Here is an 18071-nt window from a genome sequence, read left to right as displayed (position 1 = left end):
ACTATTCTTTATGAAGCATAAAACAAAGCTGTTTGAGTATTTGATATTAGTTCATAAATGAATGAACATTAATTAGTTTCAGACATGGACAGATTATTCGTTAATGCCCATCAATATGTTACATTAATAACAATAATATCAAAGATTCAAACAAACTTGTCTGTTTACTATTCTCAATATAAGGAAAATAAGTTGTTTTAGATTAAAATGATATTTTTTTTCTTCTAAATCATAGTTTTTTGGTTTCTGTGCTATTGAGGCAGCCTTTTGCAAAATATTGAACAATTGGAGTGGCTGTGTGGTAAGTAGCTTACTTACAAACCACATGGTTCCGGGTTCAGTCCGACTGCGTGGCACCTTGGGCAAGTGTCTTCTACTATAGCCTCGGGCCGACCAAAGCCTTGTGAGTGGATTTGGTAGATGGAAACTGAAAGAAGCCCGTCGTATATATGTGTATGTGTGTGTGTGTGTGTTTGTGTTTGTGTGTCTGTGTCTGTCCTCCCAACATCGCTTGACAACCGATGCTGGTGTGTTTACTGCTCCGTAACTTATTGGTTCGGCAAAAGAGACCGATAGATTAAGTACTAGGCTTACAAAGAATAAGTCCTGGGGTCGATTTGCTCGACTAAAGGCGGTGCTCTAGTATGGCCGCAGTCAAATGACTGAAACAAATAAAAGTGTAAAGAGTAATAAGAAATTTCTAAGAGCAGAAAAAAACTAAATATACCAGTTATCTGCTTTGTCTTTTGTCCCATAGCCTCACTGGTGGATGTCTCCCACCAGACTTTCTTTACATATGTAATTCTTAGACCTAAACCTCACCCCCACTTCATCAAACAATATTGAGACCCCCTTTGGTCATGACTGACGGTGGGATTGCACCTAGAAAGTTACCCTCCCAGGCACAAGTCCGGGCCAGGTTGTTTATGGAAGACCAGCAGTCGTCCATACATACCGGCCTCCCCTCTCCACGCCACCAGTGTTATCCAAGGGAAAGGCAACAACAGATACAGCTTGACACCTATGATGTCGCAACTCATTTCTACAGCTGAATAAACTGGAGCAACGTGAAATAAAGTGTCTTGCTCAAGAACACAACACGCAGCCCGGTCCAGGATACGAACTCACAACCTCACGATTATAAGCTCAATGCCCTAACAACTGAGCCATGCGCTCTCACTCATCAAATAATAATCCTACCCTAATCCTTATTATTTTCTTCATTTCCACCTTCTCATTACCAGATAGGGATTAAATTTTTGTACACTGGTAAAATGAATGAAATCAAACAATCAACTCATTTATAATCACTTGGGCAAATCAATCGGTGGCTTTCCTTATTGACCTTGAGATGATGGAAATGGTAGTGTTGACATACATACATCTTTCAACGTTACCTGCAATGTCAAGGTGTAATTTGCAATCTAAGATGTAAACAGCATTACAGACTCATCTTGGGAAAGCTCACTTGTACTTCACATTATTCTTAAATTTGTTTCAGTCATTTGAATGTGGCCATGCTGGAGCACTGCCTTTAGTCAAACAAATCAACGCCAGGACTTATTCTATTGATCTCTTTTGCCAAACCACTAACTTACAGGGACATAAACACACCAACATTGGTTGTCTAGCAACAACCAATGTTGGTGTGACAAACACACACGCACACATATATGTATACAATAATGGGGGTTTAGTTCACAGGTGATCTAAACAATTAGGTACGCTAGGTAAGTGCTATAACGGATTTATAATAATGTAGGACTTGAGATGTTTGCCTTGCCTTAACATTTGTCATCCTCTTCAACAATTATATATATATATATATATTCAATGGGCTTCCTTCAGTTTCTGTCTACCAAATCCACTCACAAGGATTTGGTTGGCTCAAGACTATTGTAGAAGACACTTACTGAAGTTGCCATACAGTGGGACTGAACCCAGAACCATGTGGTTGGTAAGCAATCTACTTACCACACAGCCACTCCTGCACCTATAATAAACATGAGTTTATTTTTGTTTTGCATATGATAAACTACAACAATATATTGGTGTCAATTTTTGGCACAAGGCCAGCAATTTCGGGAGAGGATTAGGTCAATTATATCAACCCCAGGGCTCAACTGTTACTTATTTCATTGACTCTGAAAGGACAAAATGCAAAGCTGACCTTGATGGAATTTGAACTCAGAACATAAAACAGATGAAACACCACTAAGCATTTGCCCAGTGTGCTAATGGTTGTGCCAGCTTGTCTACAACTATATATTACCGAAATCAACACTTCTGGCTGTCCATTTTGTCCCTTTTAAATGTAATAGGGTGGGACCTAAGAAAAGTTTGGCCGCTATTTCTGCCTGATAGAGTGACCAAGTAGCAATTTGGAATATTCCAACTTAGTTTCTTTTAATACGTAGTAGAAGAAATAAGATTAACCCTTTCGTTACCAACCCAGCTCTGGCTCTGTAGTATAAATGTCTTGTTTTCAAAAGTTCTGAATTAAAATCTTCCACCAAACCTTGGTCACAATTCATGTTCCTAACACTAGCTTAATAATAACTAAGTTATTTTGCTAAATTCTTTGTTATATTTAAAGTAATTGAAAGAAATACAGAACATCTCAAAATAAATACAGTAACGAAAGGGTTAAAGCAATATGAATGTTAAAAGAATTAGTAAATGATTACTCACCTGTATTCTTCTTTACTGAGCCCAGTAAGTATGTTGTATTCATCTAACTTTAGCAACTTAAATGCAGCGCTAACATGGTGATTTTCAAGCACAGCTTTGTCATTGTACAATAAAGCAACTTCAGACCTGTTTGAAAATATTTTTAACATATAAGATAATTAACGAACGAAATGAAATGAAGTTTTCTAGATGTAATATTGAATTTATTTCAAAGTATATGTGTGTGTGTGTATGTATGTATGTATATATATATGTATATATATATATATGTGTGTGTATATATATATATATATATATATGTATGTGTGTGTGTGTGTTTATATGTGTGTGTGTGTGTATATATATGTGTGTGTGTATATATGTGTGTGTGTGTGTATATATGTGTGTGTGTATATATATATGTGTGTGTGTGTGTATATATATGTGTGTGTGTGTATATATGTGTGCGTGTGTATATATGTGGTGTGTGTGTGTGTATATATATATATATGTGTGTGTGTGTGTATATATATAGGTTATGAGGGGTGAAGATGACCCAAAGGTGTCAGGTAAATACTATTGGAGCTTACACACAAGGTACAGGAAACTTATATGTATACCATTTTGCTTAAATAATGGAACTGCAGATACAATATCCCTGCATATCTCACGTCTGTATATCTTCTCTAAAATAACTGTTGCTTAACTATTTTCTCGCACCATCTCCAATGAAGGGATATATAAAATATCCCAGACCTCTTTATAAATGTTCTGAAATATGTGTGCGTGTGTGTGTATTAGTAGGATCCATCTGTCTCAAGAGGCCATGGATCTGTGCCTGAAGAAACTGTGTCAGCTGCTGATGGTGGTGCAGTGTCTGTTGTGGCTGTACAGGCCTACACAGGATGGTAGTCATGCATGCAGCGACTGCATTTGAAGGAGCTGTCTGCCAGCGCTACCAGTTTTTCTTTCCATTGAGTGTGATTTTCTCTGGTGGCAAGTTCCTGTTCTTCTGATAGCCTTGTCTGTCACGTGATGGTAACATGACATATAGGTGTATGTGTGTGTGTCCACCACCATCACTCGACAACTGGTGTTGGTTTGTCTATGTTCCCATAATCTAGCTGTTCAGTAACAGATAACAACATGCCAGGCTTTAAAAATAAGTACTGGAGTAAATTTACATTATTTACATTTGACGGATATTTGTCCTCATCTTGAAGTATATTTGCCATCTAAATATGGCTAACCACTATGAGTGGATGTTACTGTAGCTTGTAGCCCCAGGAGAACATCTTCTCCAGCTGGCTGTTGACACACTTTCTGTGCCCTAGCCAGCTGGAGAAGATGTTCTCCTGGGGCTACAAGCTACAGTAACATCCACCCTTAGTGGTTAGCCATATTTAGATGGCAAATATACTTCACATTGTCGTGCAGTTACTGTCTATACCTCGTTCAGAGATTTATTATTGCTTGTCTTCATCTTGTTTGTTGTTAACACAACATTTCGGCTGATATACCCTCCAGCCTTCATCAGGTGTCTTGGGGAAATTTCGAACCTGGGTTCTCATTCCTATGGTATTTTTTTAATGTTGTTCTTATTATTATTCATGGTCAATGCCTGGAATCAAACTCAGTAACTTGTAAAATGTAAATAATGTACATAATTCCTCATCCCTTCAATATAAAATTGGAGTAAATTTGTTGAACTAAAACTCTTCAAGGCAGCATCCCAGTATATACACAGATTCTACCTTTCAGTATTGCAAGCTCTGTTACCATATTAACATATCCCTGTAGAGAGATTTTGGGAAGATCCTCAGTGATTGTACAAACTGGGATCTAGTGGTAACTGCCAATATCTAAGATGGACTGATAATGGTTTTTAAAGGATATGGGATTGGAGAATGATGTTATTTGCATAGGATTGTATAGGATTAAAGCTGATTAACTGGTTATTGATTAAATGGATGAAAAATTCTAGATCCTCGAGATGGGATTCTTTTCAAATGCATTTATCATGAAGCAGTAAAGTTGTGGTAATGATAAATTAGGTTACTTTTAATTAAACTGGCACTCCGTCAGTCATGACGAGGAGTGTTCCTGTTGATCTGATCGACAGAAGAGCCTGCTTCTGTAAGTGGCTGAGCATTCCACAGACATGCATACCTATTTCTTTACTATCCACAAGGGGCTAAACATAGAGAGGATAAACAAGGACAGACAAACAGATTAAGTTGATTATAAAAACCCCAGTGCGCAACTGGTACTTAATTTATCAACCCCAAAAGAATGAAAGGCAAAGTCGACCTCGGTGGAATTTGAACTCAGAACGTAGCGGCAGAAGAAATACTGCCAAGCATTTCACCCAGTGTGCTAACGTTTCTGCCAGCTCACTGCCTTACATGCATACCCTTAATGTAGTCCTCAGGTAGATTCAGCTTGACACAGAATGTGACAAGGCTGGCCCTTTGAATTACAGATACTGCTCATTTTCACCAGCTGAGTGGACTGGGGCAATGGGAAACCAAGTGTTTTGTTCAAGGACACAATATGACACAAGGAATCAAACTCATAATCTTATGATTACGAGCACAAGACCCTAACCACTAAACTATGTGCCTTCACACTCTTAATTAATGTTACCATATAAAAGACTTGTTAATTAGAATATTATTTTGTAAACAACTTAGCAAATTAGGAAAAAAGTAATCACAATATCAGGAATAAAAAGAGAGGCAAGTAGTATAAGCATGATCTGCTTAACAGCATTCATCCTCATCATCAGCTTCCCATGTTGGCATGGTTTGGACAGTTTGACTGGAACTGTTAAGCCAGAGAGCTGCACCAAATTTTAGTCTGATTTCGGTTTGGTTTCTATGGCTGGATGTCCTTCCTAATGCCAACCACTCCAAGAGTGTAATGAGTACTTTTTATGAGCCACCAGCACGGGTACCTTTATGTGCCACTGGCAAGGGTGCTAGTCATGTGACACTGACATCAGCCACGACTACAATTTCACTTGGCTTGAAAAGTCTTCTCAAGCACAGCATATTCTTTTCTACTCTAAGCACAAGGCCTGAAATTTTTAGAGAGGGAGCCAGTTGATTAAATCGATCCCAGTACACAACTGGTACTTAATTTATTGACCCCGAAAGGATGAAAGGCCAAGTCGACCTCGGCAGAATTTGAACTCAGAACATAAAGACAGACAAGATACCGCTAAGCATTTCACCCAGCATGCTATTGTTTCTGCCAGCTCGCTACTTTGTCAAGCACAGCATATTGCCAAAGGTCTCAGTCACTTGTCATTGCCTCTGTGAGGCCCAATGTTTGAAGATCATGCTTCACCACCTTGCATTATAAGTATTAATATAAAATTAAATTTATAGTCCTTTCCACTATAGGCACAAGGCCTGAAATTTTGAGGAAAGGGGCTAGTCAGTTATTTCAATCCCAGTATACAACTGGTATTTATTTTGTTGATTCCGGAAGGATGAGGGGCAAAGTTGACTGCAGTGGAATTTCAATTTAGAAGGTAAAGACGGATAAAACACTGCTAAGTAGTTTGTCCAACATCCTAACGATTCTGCCAGCTCGTTGCTTTAAAATTATATAAATAATATGTATATTCTAAAAATCCTTAAGTCTGGTGTTGTTAATTATGGGTTTTGAAAAGAATCGTAGGTTTAGAATTTATGTAGGTGTCACCAATGTACAGACTTAAAAAAAAAAATTGAGAATATGCCATTCACCAAGACTTCGGTATCAGGTGATTAAAGAAGTTAATGTAGGTGAATGTAGCAGTTTTGAGTTAAAATTCAGTTCATGAAAGCAAGTGGTGGGTGAGGCACTCTCAGTTTATAATAATTTTCAGCTGTGACTAAAATTGAGAACATTTCTTGATCAGTGAATGTTAAATTACAAAAAAAAAAAAAAAAAAAATGTTGATTGAGAAACATAATCAGGTATAGTTAGATCAGTTCAGATGAAGTACTTGCAGCAGGTTATTGGGTAAAAATAATTAGTCAAATAATGCTCTGTTTGAAATTCGAATGTCTTCTGATCTAGGGACATCATTGATGCTGAGCTTGCAATACAGTTTCTGCAAGGTGAAGACAGAGGAAATATATATTTGACTATACATCTATTTGTTATATGTTGATGCATAACAGCTGTTTTTCTGGATGATTTTCAATAATTTCTTGTAGAGTTGTTAAAACTAATTTAGCAATTTTGACACAATCTAGAAAACTACTGATCCTATTAGTTTGGTAACTGGAGTTTTCTGTTACATGGCTTTCTTACTTGTAACATGATGTGTTTATATGTTGATATTTGTTGTCATATCACTGTAGTTGTTGATGTTCTCTGCAGTTAAAAAGCTTTTTTAATATGTTGTTTCTCTGAAATAAACTTAAAAGAAGCTATATAATTTGAAATCTTATAGTTACCCTGTATTTATGTGAAAATTGTTTGTTGTTCCAGTGTGTTCATAATCATGAACCAAGGCAGCTATTATTGTGGCAAAGATTTCAAGGTCTGTAAGCCAGTTCTGAAAATTTAAACATGAATACTTTCATGAGTAATAAGCTTGTAGAAAGAAAAACAATCATTTGTAGCAAAATGGATTTAAATGTAAAAAACATATATACAGGTAGTGGGCTGTTATATAGATGTATGTATGTGCGTGTGTATGTAGGTAAATGGATATGAATGTAAACAGATAGACATACATACGGATAGATACATAGGTAGTATGAACAGACAAGCACACATACTCACACATAAATACATACACAAATGAAGACAGAAACGTGATCATACACACATATTTCACTTCACACAAGGACACATATAGAGACACATCCATACTTACAGACACAGTATGTAGTCACAAAAACCCATACACAGATCACTCAGACATGCACACACAAGGAGACAGAGGTACACACACACACATGCAAATACACACACACACAGAAACACAAACACATGAATATGCAGAATACATATATATATATATATATGCACACATACATACATAGATGCATGTGTATGCATATACACACTGACCCACACATGTACACAAACAAACAAAAAGAACACAGCTCAGATAACAGGCAGAGGCAATGACTATAGAAAAGGTTGCAAGACACAACAGAAATTTTAGTAAAAATAACTAATTAAATGAGTGAGTGTGTTAAATAATAAGGCATTACAAGTGAATGACTCTCCTTCCGACACAACAAAACAAAAAGATAATTTTCAATGTTTTGGTTATGATTTACACTAAGGTAAATAATATCTAATTTTATACAATATAACACTTGAATCTTGCAATAATTTGAAAGAAATAATGAAGTGTTGCCAGTTATCCATAAGAAAGAAATGAAATTCAAAATTGAGTAATTTCTACTTGTATGAGGTGTAGTCAGAAAGTATCCAACCTTGATTTCTTTTTTTTTTTTTTGGAGCAAAATAACAATGCATGAGCAAACTCTGCATGGATATTAGGTGGCCACATCTTTCCTGGACATGCACAAAAATTTTCATGTCTGTGGGTTGTGCCATTCACCTGCAGTGATGCATTGAGTACAGACGTGAAGAGCATGCTGTGCAATTTTTCTTTTTGAATCAAGATGACTAAGCACATTGAACAAAGTTTCTGTATCAAATTCTGCCCAAAACTTGGTGATATGCAAGCCCAGACTATCGAGAAGATTCAGAATGCCTTTGGAGTTGATGCTATGAGAACAACACAAGTAAAGGAATGGTACAACCGGTTCAAAGATGGCTGCACTTCAGTGGACAGTGAGCCATGTTGTGGCCAGACCATTGACTAACAGTAATAACAAAATGATTGCAAAGGTTGTTTATTGCGTTCATCAAGCTATACCATGAAAACGACCCAACCTGTAGGCAGCAAAGAACTGGCAATTCCACCATGACCAGGCACCCGCTCATTCTGCCCATGTCATTCAAGCATTCCTCATCAAACAAAACACATCACTTATTCATCAGGCTTCCTACTCCCCACACTTGGCTCCTTGTGACTTTTGGTTATTCTCAAAGCTCACAAAAGGGAAGAGATTTGAGCGAACAGAGGACATTAAGCAAAATTCAACAGCTCTACAGCATCCCAAAGAGTAATTTTCAGAAATGTTTCCAGCAGTGGCAAGAATGCTGGCAGAAGTGTATAGACTCCCAAGGCGAATACTTTGAAGGAGACTCAATCCAAATGATGAGTTTTTTGATATTACTTGTTGTGTGGCCAAAGGTTGGATACTTTTTGACTACACTTCGTACATAGTTTTGAAATTCTTCAACCTAAGTATTTAGAGAGTTATAATACCATCATCGATGTTCTACTTGGACTTTTGGATAATTTGAATAGATTATTATTAGGAATTTATTTAAAACAAGTTTTTGAATAATGGATTGGAACTTTAGCATTATATGAATATTTAGTAATGTCAAACAGAGCAACATTAGGGAGTTCATCGATGATAATATTTTTGTTTGTTGTTGTTGTTAATTTTAAACAAGTTACAATGTACACAATATCTAAAGCAAAACTTAAATCATTAAAATATACAAATAATAATAGATATATTTCAAATAAATTCAGAATAAATAAAATAGAGAAGACTTTCAGCTATACATTTAACAAATCACAATCCAAAACCAGAAAGAAACTGATGTGCAACTTTCTTTCAAAATTTCTGACTGTTAAACACGAGCAGTGTGCCTTCATGATGGAAGGTTAACTTGATATATTTTTTCACTGGTAATCACAGTAGCAGCTGTCAGATAAAATATCACGACACTACCATTTATGAAGAAGTAATAATATTGAATAATCCCAGCTCTGTTTTATTTAGTTTATCTTTACATGCAGCTGCTACAAAGATCACTTGTGGGAAAGGTGCAAGCTAACCTTTCATCTGAAAAGGCATATAGCTGACGTTTACATTTAGAAATGTTGAAAGAAAATTGCATATCAATTTCTTTCTGACATTGATTCAAGACTCATTAAATCTATATCTGAATGTCTTCTCTTTAGAATTCATTTTACAATTACTCAAATAAGTTTGAGATTATTTTCACTTACATACAGACATTAGGTTAAGTCACTTTAAGTGCTACTGATAACATGTAATCCAGTACAACCTGTCACATGGTCAGTAATCGACAGCTGAAGTCACACCCACTAAAGGCTAGCCTGGTGTGGAGGGTTGTTTCAAACACAGCTGAGCAAAAGCAAGACTCTTCAAAAGGATGGCTGAACCCAGCATAAGGTCCATGACTATTTAGTCTTAGTCCATAATAACATATATGGTGGGTAAGCATGTATTAAGACCATTCTGCAGGTGATGGACCCAAGGTTGTGTCAGATAAGTTTTCTAGGAAAGTGTTTGATGGTACTTACACTGCCCTTCTGCCTTCTGGATGAGTCCATGAAGACAAAGGGTAATGTAATATACCTCGAGAGAAAAACAAGCTGGAATGGCCAGCTTTAAGGTATGGTTTCAGATGCATTGCATATCTGGCAACCTTCTATGGCTGGTTTGAGATACCACTTATCTTTGTTTGCCTGTGCCACTGGACTTTTCTTTTTCACAGATATAATAGTGATACTGAGAAAGTTAGCATTTCCCAACACCATTATCAAACTTTATTGAGTAGATATCTTCTGCTATGTAGATCGTGGATCTTGGGTATCAGGGATGGTTATTGTTATGATGGTGGTTTAGGTGTTTACATGCTTCTATGCCAATGAAATATCATCGTTTCCATTGTTTCTTCACTTGTTAAGGGCACACGATAGGTGTATCACAGGTGGTAGCACTCATTATCCTCCAGCCAACTGCATGGCTGCACCCTTCATTGTTGCTGTAATTTAAGAAGTACAGTCATCAAAGAATCTTCAACTGAAGGAAAACCTGGTCAACATAAAATTTTATAATGAACCATAAGTAAAACACATATGTGTGTGCACATGTGTTTGTGTGCAATTAAAGCCAAAATTGGTTGAGTCCACCAATTTGTAAGCCTAGAGCTTATCTCTGTTTCTGAGGTATTAAAACAAGTGAGAGCAGGACACCCCACAGACGGGATTGCTACTTTATCTTTTGAAATAACCATTAACTGAAGCTAATACAAATAGATTTTCCATAAAATAGTGACTTGACTTTGGCAAGTGTTACACTTATCAAACTCAAGATCCTTGGTAATTTCTGCATGTTTATAACTTCAAAAGCAATTTGGAGATATATACTCAACATGAGGCATTGAGTTCTCTTTCTTTTTTGTTATAAATCCATTCATGATTTGTACATATTCAACAAAAGCTAGAATAAGACAGACAACAAAAGCAATAAATATTGAAGAAATGGTGTAGATGTTTTAATTTTTTTTTCTTTTAATCTGAAATCATAAATTTTTAAGTTGTTTTATAAAAAAAAATAAGATCAATGGTTAAGTTTGATGTTAACTTACAGTTAGTTTACTGCTTGATAAGATATAATGAACTGTATGTGCAACATCTGCTGCATGGAGTAAATTGTGATATGGATTTTTGTATTTTGTGTATCCTGCTTCCATGCAGGTTAAGAAAGCATCTAGTGCTGAAGTATTGATCTGTAAATAAAAAAAGATAAACAATTCAAGTCAAGTTTAAGGTGTTGCATGTCTAACCCAGATGTCAATGATTTGGGGCTTTTTGCTTAAACAATTCTATTGCCTTGGCTAGTTTTATATGAAATAAGCTACTCTATCATATCATATAACTAAAGTCGGATGCTATGTTTTTGGATGCAGTCTTTTGAAATATCTATATTTACATTAACAGAAAAACTCTTTTACAACATAGAAAAATGCATTGTTGTAAAAAGGAAACATTTTTTTTGTTAAAGCCAATATTTATTCACATTATATAAAAGCAATTCATTAATTACATTCACAGCAGATAGTCACACTTCATTCATGCTTCCTTTTTTTTTTTTTAGTATTGAATCAATAAAGAATAACCTAATATTTTCCAAAGGAACTAAGTTCTTGTTGAAGAATTTTCTAAATGCTGTTTGCTATGTAGGACAATAGTTCATATTTAAAGTTCTTTCCATGTTTACTAAATCTGTTCATAAATTCGTAGGTTATTTTGACCTCATCAACTGTGTTTCTTTTTCAAATATTTTTCTTTTATAAAATATCTGAATGGTATATATTTGGGTGTCAGAAACTAAAAATATATTATTTTATATAAATAATTTGAGATAGATAAGAAATAAGATGTAGCTCTTTGAAAATGATTTACAAAAATTTAACTGTATTATTTTATAAACTAACATATATATTAGCAAAAGTAGAAAACAAACTATATCAATGATTTTTCAAAACCTTCATTCCTACAGCCGTTTCAACAGTATCTACAAATACTCATAATCATTCATAATTTTATATCATATATATATATAAACATTACAGCCAATTCTCATTTTACCAAAAAAAAAAAGAGATATAAAAAATTGAAAGACTAGTTTCAAGATGATTGTTTTTATTTTCATCCATTGCTGTTCTGGGAGAAAAATACCATAGAACTGTATGGAAATAACTGGTTAGATAATTGGCATAGTTTTCTTGCAATTTTCAGAACTTTGAAATTCTCAGGTCCCTCAACCTGTTTAGGAGCAGTGGCTGTCATTTCTTCCTCAGAGTAACTGAAATATCTGTACATCTGCAGCCTAAGCTTGACTTTAAAACTGCTTTGTGATTCCCAAATGGATGTACTTCCTTTACACAGTGACAGCATAACAAGAAGTTGATCACCTCATCACTATAGATTGATTGATAAGGACATTGTGGGCATTTCTAATGATGGTTTCAATATCCCAAGTTGTTCATAGACCAGTGTATCAATAATATCAGGAATTCTGAGAATCAGAAGAGCATCTAACTTTGCACTGATACAATAAATCTAACCACTGCACTCTACAACAACAATGGCAGTGGAGGCGCAATGGCCCAGTGGTTAAGGCAGCAGACTTGCGGTCGTAAGAACGTGATTTCGATTCCTAGTCCGGGCATTGTGAGTGTTTATTCAGCAAAAACACCTAGGAGGAGGAGGAGGCATCATTTCAGTGCTGGGAAATGCCTGACTTGCAGAAATAATATAATCAAGTAATTCCTGGTAATTTGAAGTCCACGATGGTAAATGTCCAAGTGAGCCATTTGTTGCTCTAAGAAGCAACTGTTATTGATGGTTTTGCTGAGGCTGCAAGACCTGTTTGAGTGATACAACAAGAGCCAAGAAAAACAAGTGGTGCCTGTATACATCACTGCTAGGTATGTATATCTTTGGACAAGTGGTGATGGAAACTACTGGAAGATCAATAACAAGGGTTTTTATCAACATTACTGGGACAAAAATAATTGTTTCAGTCTGTTGTTAGAGAGAAAGGTTGGACTTAAAAAAACCACACATACACACAAATACATATATTTAGTCCTACCCATGCTAGCATGGAAGACGGATGTCAAACAATGATGATTATATATATATATATATATATATATATATATATATATATATATATAATGTTTGGTGAAATAGAAAGATGAATAATCTTGTTGCAGATTAATCAAAAGTTTAACTGATACCTTGGTAGCAAAAATCACAGCAGAAGAAAGCACGGTTGGAGATAAAACCATTTGGTGTTGCAACCGTGCGTTGGTGCGGATAATTGAATTTTAATATTATTAGTGAAATGAAGAAATGGAGTTGAACGAAGATTGAACAGAATTCCTTTTATTAAAGGAATTCTGTTCAATCTTCGTTCAACTCCATTTCTTCATTTCACTAATAATATATATATATATATATATATATATATATATATCAGATGTGCTTTGTACTTTTTCACTTAAAACAGTGCTTCTGATTTCTTTTAATTACTAAAAATTAAATTGCTGGAAATTTGTTGTCTTTGAGGTCATTGCCAGAGCCACTGGACTGGCTCCTGTGCAGGTGGCACCTAAAAAACACCATTTGAGCATGGTCGTCGCCAGTACCACCTGACTGGCCCTCATTCCGGTGGCACGTAAAAGCACCCACTACACTCTTGGAGTGGTTGGCGTTAGGAAGGGCATCCAGCTGTAAAAACTCTGCCAGATCAGATTGGAGCCTGGTGCAACCATCTGGCTCGCCAGTCCTCAGTCAAACCCTGCAGCCCATGCCAGCATGGAAACCAGACGTTAAACGATGATGATGATGATATATATCAGTGGAATAATGTTAATACATTGCAGTATTTACTGTTTATTTACATGTCCGTTGTGTTGATAACAAAGGTACTTAGCTACTAGTAACCAAGTTTCAATCATGAGTAAAAGGTACCACACAAAGATTCAATTTTAGTCTGGTGTTCATCAAAGTAGTGCAAATTGGGTAACTCCTAAATAAGCTAAACAACATTTCTACATACCTATAAGCAGCTTATTTTTTTTTTTATTACTGAATGATAAGTAGACAATTATAAAGAATATTCATTGAGAAACTCGTGACATTTAGCCAAACTTTGTATTAGGCTTCCTCTAGTCAACCTGCAGCAAAACAATATTATCATCATCATCATCGTTTAATGATGATGGTGGTTTGTAAAATGTTTTTTCAATGAATGTTAACTTGATGGCAAGGAGATTACACATGGCTGGCACTGAAATGCTCAACATTACAATAGGATTACAAATTCTGGATTATATATAGTTTTTCATTTGAGAAATAGTCAAGCAAAATTATTTATTAATGTGAAATACATATCTATCTATCTCTCTCTATATATATATGTATGGTGTGTGTGTTTGTATATATATATATATATATACATATATATATGTATGTATCATCATTATCATCATCGTTTAGTGTCTGCTTTCCATGCTAGCATGGGTTGGACGGTTCAACTGGGTCTGGGAAGCCAGAAGGCTGCACCAGGCCCAGTCTGATCCAGCAATATTTCTACGGCTGGATGCCCTTCCTAATGCCAACCACTCCGCGAGTGTAGTGGGTGCATTTTACGTGCCACACAAGGCTGGCAAACGGCCACAATCGGATGGTGCTTTTTATGTGCCACTATATGTATGTATATATATGTACGTGTGTGTGTATATATATATATATATATATATGTATGTATGTATATATATATGTATGTATGTATATATATGTATGTATGTATATATATATGTATGTATGTATATATATATGATGTTTATAATATATGTATGTATGGTATATATATATATATGTATGTATGTTATATATATATGTTGTATATGTATATGTATGTATATTATATGTGTATGTATGTATATATATATATATGTATGTATGTTATATATATGTCTGTATGTATGTATATATATATGTATGTATGTATATATATATATATGTATATGTATGTATCTATGTATATATATTGTATGTATGTATATATATATATATTGTATATGTATGTATATATATATATATGTATATGTATGTATGTATATATATATATGTATTTATGTTATATATATATATGTAATGTATGTATGTATATATATATGTATATGTATATGTATGTATGTATATATATGTTATATGTATGTATGTATGTATATATATGTATGTGTATATATAATATGTGTGTGTATATATATATGTGTGTATATATATATATGTATGTATATATATATGTATGTCTATATATTATTGTATGTATGTATATATATTATGTATGTATTATATATGTATGTATGTATGTGTATATATGTATGTATGTGTATATATATGTATATATATAATGTATGTATATATATATATGTATGTATATATCTATATGTAGTATATGTTGTATGTATATCTATTATATGTATGTATGTATATATATGTATATGTATGTATATATATGTATATATATGTATATATATGTATGTATGTATATATATTGTATGGCTGGATCAGGTAATGAAGGTTACGGAGAGGGTTGTAGCCCAACTAATTAGAGAGAGAGTTACCTTAGATGATATGCAGTTTGGGTTCGTGCCAGGGAAAAGTACTACTGATGCTATATTCCTGTAAGACAGCTGCGAGAAATACCTAGCCAAAGATAAGCCCTTGTACCTGGCTTTTGTTGACTTGGAGAAAGCCTTTGACAGGGTCCCCCGGTCCCTTATCTGGTGGTCAATGAGGAACTAGGGATAGAAGAATGGTTGGTGAGAGCTGTGCAAGCCATGTACGAGACGCTGCTAGTAAGGTGAGGGTGGGCAACGAGTACAGTGAAGAATTCCGGTAGAGGTTGGGTCCACCAAGGTTCAGTCCTCAGTCCCCTCCTATTTATCATAGTCCTCCAGGCAATAACGGAGGAATTCAAGACAGGTTGCCCCTGGGAGCTCTCTCTATGCTGATGACCTTGCTCTAATTGCTGAGTCACTATCAGAACTGGAGGAAAGTTCCAGGTGTGGAAACAAGGATTAGAATCGAAGGGCCTTAGAATCAACCTAGCCAAAACCAAAGTTCTAATAAGTAGGAAGGTAGATCAATCACAAACGCCTTCAGGTAGATGGCCCTGCTCGATCTGTAAAAAGGTGTAGGTAGAAACTCTATAAGATGCACCAAGTGTAAGCTATGGACACATAAGAGGTGCAGCAATGTCAAAGGAAGGCTACTAGGAAAATAGTTTTTGTCTGTGGCAAATGCTCAGGAGCAATAAACACTGGAAATATGCAGAGACCAACTTCTGCCACGTTCCAGGGAGACAAACTAGAAGTAGTTGATAGCTTCCGCTACCTAGGAGACCAAGTCAGTAGCGGGGGTGGGTGTGCTGAAAGTGTAACTGCTAGAGTAAGAATAGCCTGGGCAAAGTTTAGAGAGCTCTTACCCCTGCTGGTGACAAAAGGCCTCTCGCTCAGAGTAAAAGGCAGACTGTATGATGCATGTGTACGTACAGCCATGCTACATGGTAGTGAAACAGGGCCGTGACTGCTGAGGATATGCGTAAGCTCGCAAGAAATGAAGCCAGTATGCTCCGATGGATGTGTAATGTCAGTGTTCATAATCGTCAGAGTGTAAGTTCCTTGAGAGAAAAGCTGAACCTAAGAAGCGTCAGTTGTTTGGCGTGCAAGAGAGACGGCTGCGCTGGTATGGTCATGGACAAGAAAGGCTGAAGATAGTTGTGTGCAAAAGTGCTACACCCTAGCAGTGGAGGGAACCTGTGGAAGAGGTAGACCCAGGAAACCTGGACGAGGTGTGAAAAGCACGACCTTCGAACTTTAGGTCTCACTAAGGAAATCTAGAGACCGAGACCTATGGAAGTATGCTGTGCATGAGAAGACCCGGCAAGACTAGTCAGGCCATAACCCTCGGCCCCGACCTGGGACGTAGTCAGTCCTGTGCATACCTTCCTTCTTGTGACACTTATGAAGACCTGTTGAGGCAAGTGAAAATCAAATCAATCAAAACAAACCAAAATCGATGAACATCAGTGGAATTGTATTCTTTGTGGTACCAGTGCCGGTGGCACACAAGAAACCACCCAAACGTGGCCGTAACCAGTACCGCATCGACTGGCCTCCGTGCTGTGGGCACAACAAACCCATCCGATCGTGGCCGTTCGCCAGCCTCATCTGGCACCTGTGCCGGTGGCACATAAAGACACCATCCGAAGACCCGGCGACGTAGTCAGTCCACCTGTGCATACCTTCCCTCTTATGACACTTGTGAAGACCTGTTGAGGCAAGTGTGTGACACTTGTGAAGACCTGTTGAGGCAAGTGAAAATCAAACCAATCAAAATAGATGATATCAATGGAATTTGTATCTTTGTGGTTCCGTACCGGTGGCACACAAGAAAACCATCCGAAGTGGCCGTAGCTGGTACCGCATCGACTGGCCTCCGTGCTGTGGGCACAACAAACACCATCTGATCGTGGCCGTTCGCCAGCCTCACCTGGCACCTGTGTCGGTGGCACATAAAAACACCATCCAAAGACCCGGCGACGTAGTCAGTCCACCTGTGCATACCTTCCCTCTTATGACACTTGTGAAGACCTGTTGAGGCAGAGGCAAGTGTGTGACACTTTGTGAAGACCTGTTGAGGCAGAGGCAAGTGTGTGACACTTGTGGAGACCTGTTGAGGCAAGTGTGTGACACGCGTGACACTTGTGAAGACCTGTTGAGGCAAGTGAAAATCAAACCAAATCAAAATAGATGAACATCAATGGAATTTGTATCTTTGTGGTTCCAGTACCGGTGGCACACAAGAAAACCATCCGATCGTGGCCGTTCGCCAGCCACATCTGGCACCTGTGTCGGTGGCACATAAAGACACCATCCGAAGACCCGGCGACGTAGACAGTCCA

General features: G+C 36.6%; 1 protein-coding gene across 3 annotated transcripts in view; it reads right to left on the bottom strand.

Moving 5' to 3' along the window:
* Positions 1-18071, bottom strand: part of LOC115213196 (calcium/calmodulin-dependent 3',5'-cyclic nucleotide phosphodiesterase 1A) — a 720553-nt gene that overhangs the window by 33634 nt on the left and 668848 nt on the right. For all 3 annotated transcript variants that reach the window (XM_036508297.1, XM_036508301.1, XM_036508304.1), the window contains 3 exons: positions 11173-11313; positions 7125-7225; positions 2692-2817 (listed from right to left, as the gene is read on the bottom strand). In XM_036508297.1, the coding sequence (XP_036364190.1) occupies positions 2692-2817; positions 7125-7225; positions 11173-11313 (368 nt within the window). The remainder of the gene's footprint in view (positions 1-2691; positions 2818-7124; positions 7226-11172; positions 11314-18071) is intronic.

The sequence above is a fragment of the Octopus sinensis genome, linkage group LG1, assembly GCF_006345805.1.
Source record: "Octopus sinensis linkage group LG1, ASM634580v1, whole genome shotgun sequence".
In the NCBI taxonomy this organism is placed as follows: domain Eukaryota; kingdom Metazoa; phylum Mollusca; class Cephalopoda; order Octopoda; family Octopodidae; genus Octopus; species Octopus sinensis.
The sequence above is the reverse complement of the archived record's forward strand: the minus strand, read 5'-3'. Positions and strand labels throughout refer to the sequence as shown.